This window comes from Alosa pseudoharengus, unplaced genomic scaffold (genome assembly GCF_046254945.1).
Source record: "Alosa pseudoharengus isolate Yale_2024_CS ecotype anadromous, Long Island Sound unplaced genomic scaffold, YU_APseudo_1.1 YU_APseudo_1.1_scf_6, whole genome shotgun sequence".
NCBI classification, from domain to species: domain Eukaryota; kingdom Metazoa; phylum Chordata; class Actinopteri; order Clupeiformes; family Clupeidae; genus Alosa; species Alosa pseudoharengus.
In genome coordinates this window covers 40,423,834-40,431,859 of record NW_027468848.1, presented here as the reverse complement: position 1 = coordinate 40,431,859, position 8,026 = coordinate 40,423,834, and the positions used below count along the sequence as shown (strand labels likewise).

General features: G+C 37.6%; 1 protein-coding gene across 2 annotated transcripts in view; it reads left to right on the top strand.

Annotated features, from left to right (window-relative positions):
- The first annotated feature begins 1,039 nt into the window (after window positions 1-1,039).
- Window positions 1,040-8,026, top strand: part of ap1b1 (adaptor related protein complex 1 subunit beta 1) — a 54,375-nt gene continuing 47,388 nt past the window's right edge. The window contains exons 1-2 of one of the 2 annotated variants that reach the window (XM_076270921.1): window positions 1,040-1,115; window positions 7,850-7,910. In XM_076270921.1, the coding sequence (XP_076127036.1) occupies window positions 7,874-7,910 (37 nt within the window). In that variant the 5' untranslated portion in view covers window positions 1,040-1,115; window positions 7,850-7,873. Of the gene's footprint in view, window positions 1,116-1,397; window positions 1,418-7,849; window positions 7,911-8,026 lie in introns of those variants that run through there. The other variant, XM_076270920.1, reaches the window with a different exon arrangement.

Here is an 8,026-nt window from a genome sequence, read left to right as displayed (position 1 = left end):
TGCGAGTTTGTTGGCTGTTATTGAGATATTTGAAAAAGAAAGAAATTGCCGACGAAGACACTAAAGACATGACGAGATGATATTTTTTTTCACGAATAACAGATAATGATAAGCAGACTAGGAATCAGAGGCTGAATCGTATTGAGTCGATAGCTTTATTTTGCATGACCTTGATCAGAACAGTAACGTTTTCAGAATATATTAACAACCTATCAAACATGATGATTTCACGCAGGGTTAGTGCCACCTCCGTAGACAAGCTCTGGTGTCACGAACTCCATTTCGGTGAAGACAAACTATGAAACATTGCCGTTGCTATGCAACCTTGACTGGGGGAGTCGCGGCGTCTGAAGCGTGCGTTAGCTTAGTGCTTCTTACTGATATATTTCTACTTTAACAGCACCGACAATCAAAAAACCCAGTGGAAACTAGATGGCAGAAGTGTGTAGGCCAATCGGCCCACCATTTTTTTCTACTTTGCTACCTACAGATGTTTTACCGGTATGATATTTCATTGGGCAGATAAATGAACCATGGAAACTCTTATAGTATGCAAAAAGATTTGTTGATCAAATAACCTGATATTTCATTAAAACTCTACATTCAAAATGACATCTCAGAGAGACAGTAAATATTAAGCCATATTATTATATAGTATTAAGCCTGAAATAGTCATGTGCATTCAATGGGGCTAGTCCATGGGCTAGTATGGGTCAACCTGTACCACCCCACTACTTAATGGTATCTTCTTTTCTTTTAGCCCTGGTCCCAAAGTTTGAGAAAGTTTGTGTTGAGACTAAAACTTCAAAAGTCAGAATCAGCAAACTTGGAACACGATTTACTTAAAAGGCTGCTTCTAGAGAGACTTCACAGCAGTGGAATCGCTATGAGGACAAAAAAGGACATAATAACTGTTTAGGTTTCTTAAATACAAATGTATCAAAATACATTTTGCCCAATTCTTCCCTTTTGCCCACTACTTCTAATCTATGTTGATTTTGCATAATTGTGACACAATCCCACCTGTCAGAGATAGTGCGGAAGCCGGAAGTGAGGGTGAAATGACGAGAAAAAGTGGGAGTGAGTGATATTGTAAAGCCAAATACTTCTGAACGGTAAGCGTTTTACTGCGATTTCAGAGCAATTGTGTTGAATTTTAACTTCACTGTGCCTTTTACCATGCGCCCTCAGTATCCACTATAGGGTGACAGATTAAAGGATTAACTATGCAAGCAAATACTCCCTTAAGCTCCGACTAAGAAGGTCATGTCATGCCACAAGCTAACGTTAGTTTGAGCAAACCAACGTAACGTTATCTGTTTATTCAGAAGCTAAGTTAAGGCTTCATTTTCACAAATTTCGTACACATTCCACCTTTACTTTATTGTTAAAGATGGAGTGGGCAAGTCAGTTATGCGTGAGTAAATGCTAGCAATACTGTTATACTCTTGTGTTTTGAAATGGATTTGGCAACGTTATTGAGGCTTCTCTGGTAATGTCGGCTAACGATACCATTAGCGAGCTAACTTATAACGTTAAAGCTAATGTGTGCTAGTAAACTTTACCGTTAACGTTACCGTCACTTGACTCTCGTTGATGGCAAGCTAAGATTTAAATTGTTAAGTTACTTCTATCCATCAGAAAACCTCGTTCAGTAAAGGTTACATTGTACCGTTAGTGTCAAGTATGTGATTATCACTAGTACTAGTGCTATTTGGCTAACGTTACTCATTCGAGGATACCTTATGGAAACTTCTTTTTGACCGTATTACAGTGAACGTTCATTTAGCCAGCTAACTTAACTTGACTTGCCTGGCAGACATTACTGTTTGGCTAACATTACGTTACATTTGATATTAGTTTTAACCAGCTGAGATAACGTTAGCGACTGATGTAATTTGTTCGCTGTTCGTTTGAGGTTCATTGTCAATTCTTGTAACGTTAGCTTCTAGCCATGAAGCTTCAAGTAGCAACATTCACGTTAACATCTGCTAGCACTAACGTTAGCTTTAATTTACGTCCCAGATAAGTCGATTTGTGGAATCAGGAAAGAATATAATTATCTCGTTAAGTTGCTAATTAATATGCTTTCTCTGAGGCATAGTATCAAAACGCTAGCTAACGGATATCATGTGGGTTTGTTAAACCAAACAAAAAAACAATATTCTGGTAGCTGAATTGCTTGTTAGCTTCCAGTGAGTAACGTTAGCCGCAAACCCAATTTCGAGCTTCTAGGCCGAGGTATTAGAATTCACAGGTGATAATGGACAGGTGTTCTGTCAAATTCTGCTCAAAATGTACTACCAGAAGCCCAATGCGCAGGCGCATTCTTAAATCGACACTGTCAAGTCAAAAAAATAAAATAAAGCCCTTCATATTCAAACGTTTGACCGCGAACGCCTTTCCTCTGATCTTACCTTGGATCTTATAATACTTTTATATGACTTCTGCTGTTTTTAAACATCAATGAGCCAATGTTGTTCTGACGTGCGCATAGTGAAAGTGCACAGTTGTTCAGTAAAAATTATGTTGCCCAAGTGTAGGCCTTTTGGAAAGTTGTCCTACAAAAATATTGGCTTTTGTTTATTAGTCAGCAAGCTCCATGGCCAAGTCATTTCCATAACTAGCCTGGTTACAACGCAGACCTTCTCAATTGTAATTGAGAGTGGGTCTGGAAAAGGTTAATTGCCTTATGACTTCCAGCAGGGCCGTGACTAGAAGTGAAATTAAACTTAAATTTACGCATTAAACTCTTACCAAATCGTTTCAGAAGTGTATCAATCTTGTAAACAAAGGCTTTAAATGCAGTTCTTTACTCCAATACAAAGAAATGCACGTGCCTGTGTTTTAGGAACATTGGAAATGGCCTTCATTGGCTTCTTGGCTAGACAGACCTGCAGCGCACATCCCAAATTTGCTAAAGGTTCTTATGGGTAATCCCAGGCTATTCCATAACATTTTATATGGAGGGAAAGTGAAAACCAGCGCCCCCAGTGGTTTCGTTCCTATCGAAGAGCAGCTTCAGCGTTAAAGGAGAAATCCTGTGATTTTTCACATAGATCTCAGTTTCACCAAGGTCACCGAGTACTATCGGTACGAAGAAAAAAAAAAAGATTGGTTTTATCTAGCTCGAGTTGCTAGTTTCAACAGCCAAAGCAGCCAGGCAGCTACAGCGCTACATTCTGGGTGCATGAACATGGGGGCTCACGGACATACTAGCCTAATCTACTGTGAAAATGTCAGACCCTATTTTGCCTTCTTTTAACCCTTGTAAGGTGTTCCCGGGTCAGGTGGACCCATCACATTATTAGGCTTTTAAATCAATACAGCCATAAGAATTTATGTAAAAAATACTTAACAGATGTTTACTTTAGCTCAATTACCAATGATAGACATCATTTACCACTGTGAGATCACCTTTGTGATCATATGATTATTTTAGCTTTTTGTGAGGACACAAGGAAGTTCCATTATAAAAAAGATAAAAAATAAACAAAATGTTTGATCATTATTGGTGCCTATTTCTTAGAACTTAATCAGAACAGGTGAAAGTGCTTGAAATGTAACAATTTTGTAACTTTGTGTGGGAATAGCAGGTGCAGACAGACAACATTTCTGCACACACACCTACACTCAGACACACACACACAGTTAAGGTACATAGCACCTACAATTATTACACTCGGGTCCAGTAGACCCGAACACCTCATGTTATAGTTATGTGTACGTGGGGTGTACTGTGTGCAGTCATTGAAAAAAAGTACTTTTTTATGTTCTTCGCAGAAAATGAGCCAAGGCCAATGAGTTTCAGTTAGAAGAAATAATAAATAGCTTAATTTTTCTTTTAGCAAAAATGAAAGGAGCGAAAATTGCGCCTTTCGTTTCATAAACAGACAACAACTAGAAGTCAAGTCACTTTACTCTTTGACATTACTCACAGTAGCAGGGCTCGAAATTAATGGTTGCCCAGTTGCCCTTGGCTACCAAATTGTTACAAGTGGCAACCCGATTTGATTGGCATTGGCAACCAAAACCTCATGCCTGGTTGCCAAGCTGGCAACCGCTTTTAGCCATTTTTTAAAAGTTAAAGTCGATCCCTGTACCATAGCAGTGTTGATGCGACAATGACTAAAGTGTCTGTGTAAAGCTGATTTATGTAAAGTGTGATAAACAAATGGTCAGTGTTGTCAACTATTTCAAATTAGGGCTGGGACAATGCGTCTACGTTATCGAATCGATGACGTCGACGCAAAAAATACGTCGACGCAAAATATGAGCATCGATTCGTTAAGCATAACGTGTGCTGCTAAATATTTTTAATTTTACACCTTTAGTGTTTTCCATACGTTGACTAATCTGTGGCTGGGCACCACAAAATCAAAACCGGCCACCACACATTGATGTTCTATGTTGTAGGCCTACTATTTAAATTAAAGATAAAATAATTTAATTGAGCTGCACTTTTTACTCACACAGCCTTTCCTCGCCCCGCCCGCTCTCTCTCGTAATGAGCCCGCTGCTCCTCCTCTGCATGTGCATTTAACAAAATATTCACGATTGTTGAAGGATTGTTGTTGCCACATAGAAGCACTGCATAGAACACAGTGGGCTAAATTGCTATTAAATCCGCTTAGCATCGTGACCATGCTGCAAATTTGTTCAAAACTGCTGCATTAAAGTTGAAGTAAACTCTGCTAAGGTCTTATCACAACATAGTACATTGAGGAGACTAAGTTAAGTTACAGTATGCAATCAAGCAGTATCTCAAAGCTAACGTTAGAATACTGTTTGGATGTCAAGTTTAGCATGCTTACTTGCAGCTGCTTGTATTCGTTACTCATGCAGGGCTCATTTTATTGACTCTGAATGTTTGCAAAATCCCGATGTAAATGGAAAAGTGTTTTCCATGACTCAAAAGTGCTTGTCCAAAGGAGAAGAATGAACCGTTATTTGAACTACTGTAACTACGTTATGAATTGCATCCACACATCAGCATCCTTTTAACTGTGTTAATGTTAATTGCAAGGATTCCCACACAAACGTCTTAAAATGACAGGCACTCAATTAGACATACACTACTGAACTTTATTGAATGCTACCTCTGACTAAGAATGCATTACTTTGCACTTGTATAGTCTTTTATTTTGGAATCTTAAGAGCAATAAACATAAATTGCAATGTTAAAGAATTCATGTTTTTTTCATTCAGATATATAAATCAACATGTATAAATTGCTATTAGTCAATTAATGGGGCGATAATCGAATCGGACTGAAAAAATGAATCGTTAGATTAATCGATGCATCGAAAAAATAATCGCTAGATTAATCGTTTAAAAAATAATCGTTTATCCCAGCCCTATTATAAATAAGTTTTAAATTCTACATATTTATAACAACACATCATATAATTACAATGTAATGCATCTGCAACTGCTGTGTGGCATGGCATTTTCAGACATTTTGGATTACATTTGCTGATGAAATGATGACTGATCTGATAAAAATGTCCCTTTCTTAGAATTTTACTTCTGTCATGCTTGCCTACATCTCTGCTTGTATCTGCTAGTTGGAAACTTTCTGCAAGTTGGAAACTTTCCATGGGAATTAATGGCAATAAACGGGAATTAATGGGAATAAACTGGGAATTTTTAATGTGGCAAGTTACTCTATAACAGGGAACTTAAATGTAGTGGACAAAATCCCATCTTGCAGCTTAATATTAGTTAAAACAACCTGATTTAATGCAATTTCAGTCAAATTTCTACCCTGCACATACTGTATCGTCAATTACATCCATCAGCATAGGCTACTAGACATAAAGGAAACCTATGGTGCGTTCATGTGCATGGGGGAAAAATATTCCCAGTGAAAATGTCATCTCATGTGGAAATAACTGGTGTGAAACTGGGGGAAGTTTGTGAACAGAGTTGCCCAGTTATGTGCTTGTCGTCACTTTTATCCTCATTCAAATGGGTTTGCATAAGCTCTAACGGGATGATTAATTACCATATGCTCATATTGCCTGTCTGATTTAAACTTGGCAACTTTATAAACATAATCTATGAAGTTTGGGGTATTATGTTATGTCATTATTTTTTATATTTTTTTTTATTTGTTTTACCATTTTCTGGGATTCTGACCGGACAAAGTGATAGTCAGTCAATGTTCCAACCAATCCCAATCGGATCTTGTTGTTGAGTGGCGTGGTATATCTTGGACAGTTCAGTCGTTTCAATGTTGCTAGCTTAGCACGCTAGTAAACCATAGGCAGAGAATGGGATTCCCGCTAGCTAGCTTTGTAGGCTAAGCTAAACGAAAATTGCTTATTACGAAATAAAATGTTAATGTTTGTATATGAAACAGTTTGTATGAATTACCCAAAATGTCCAGTTAATTCCTGTAAATTCCCATTAATTCACATAATTTCCTTTAATTCCATGAAAGTTTCCAATTTGGAATATTTCCAAAATTCCCCAGTTTAACTTCAAAATTAGCAGACGTGCACTAGTTACAATTTCGGCTTGGTTCTTGATGCTATTGATTGCACGAGCTCTCACACACTCACACACACACACAACCCAAAAATGCTGGAGTGGTCTGTGCACAGCGGGGAGGGAAGTGTTGAGTGCAGGGCTTAAAGAAGCGGCGTGAATTAGTGCGCTGTATGAGTTGGAATTGTGTCTTTCCGAAACACGCTTTTAGTTTAGAAACAGAATGTGGCAAAATAAAATTTTTTTCTCAATTATACTGTTTTTGTGATAGTTTAGAGCCAAAATCGACATTGGAATTTACATTTTATTAATTGCACAGCCGTACTGTGATGTGAACACGTTATCACTGCACCAGACTATCATCACAAGATCCAATAGATTGTATGGAATATGAAACATGCAAATTAATTCACTATCCTTCAACTTTTCCATGCTCTAAGGCGTTACAAGTATGAGTCTTAAATGTCACATCCATAATTCTGGAACTGTTTTTTTTTTGTTTCTTCATTTTGACAGCAGTAGCTGTATCTGAGTAAGCAGCACCACTATAACTATTCAAACATGGTATTTGACCATGCCATGGTATTCTATGACCATGTTTTGTAGCCATGAAGACTGTCAGACAGCCATCACAAAATGTAGAGGAAACGCAGAGCCCTATTTGGCTTGTGTTTTGTGAGGAAATCTGGTTCTTTAGTTCACACTGCTGCAGTATTGTCACATAACAGGAAATAGAAACTGCTGTGCTATGCACAGCAAAATGGAAGGAGTTCCATCCGACAGAGTTTTCAATGTGAGTGGAATGGTTCTGATTTAGTTGGGCAAGAACATCCCTTTTAAAAAAAAATTCTCACTGGTATTTTTCCTCAGATGGATAGACGATAGATATATTACTTTATTAATCCCCAGAGGGTACAATGTTACAGGAGCAATTTACTTAAATCACATAGGCGTAAATCACATAAAAAAACACATATCTTGCACAAAAGCAGAGAAAACCTCAAATAGACTTAAACTCTTTCTCTAGCCTAAATGTTCAATAAAAGTGTACAATTTTCATTGATCAGAAGATAATTCCTCCTCTGCCCATTGGGGGTTCATTCATTTCAGTGGGCAGGAAAGACTTCCTGTTGCAGTCCTTATTACAGCGGAGTTGGAGTAGCCTCTAACTGAAAATGCCTGACCAGTAGACTGAGCTCAGGGTGTTCTTTTGGAAAACCTGACAGTGAAATATTGAATGGGCATACAGAACATATTTGAATGTCTTGATTATATTTCACAGAGCCATATAAGAATATATACGCTTATATATATATATATATATATATATATACATATACATTACTCTCTTTTGCAGGAGAACAGACACATTGGATCCAAGATGACCGACTCAAAGTACTTCACTACTACCAAAAAAGGTCTGGATTGTTTTTTTCTTTTCTATTGACAAATTCACAAAGTGAAAACTGGCAGGAATTAATATTGTTATCTTGAATCCATATTTTTCATGTGATGTATTGACCTCATACCTTTA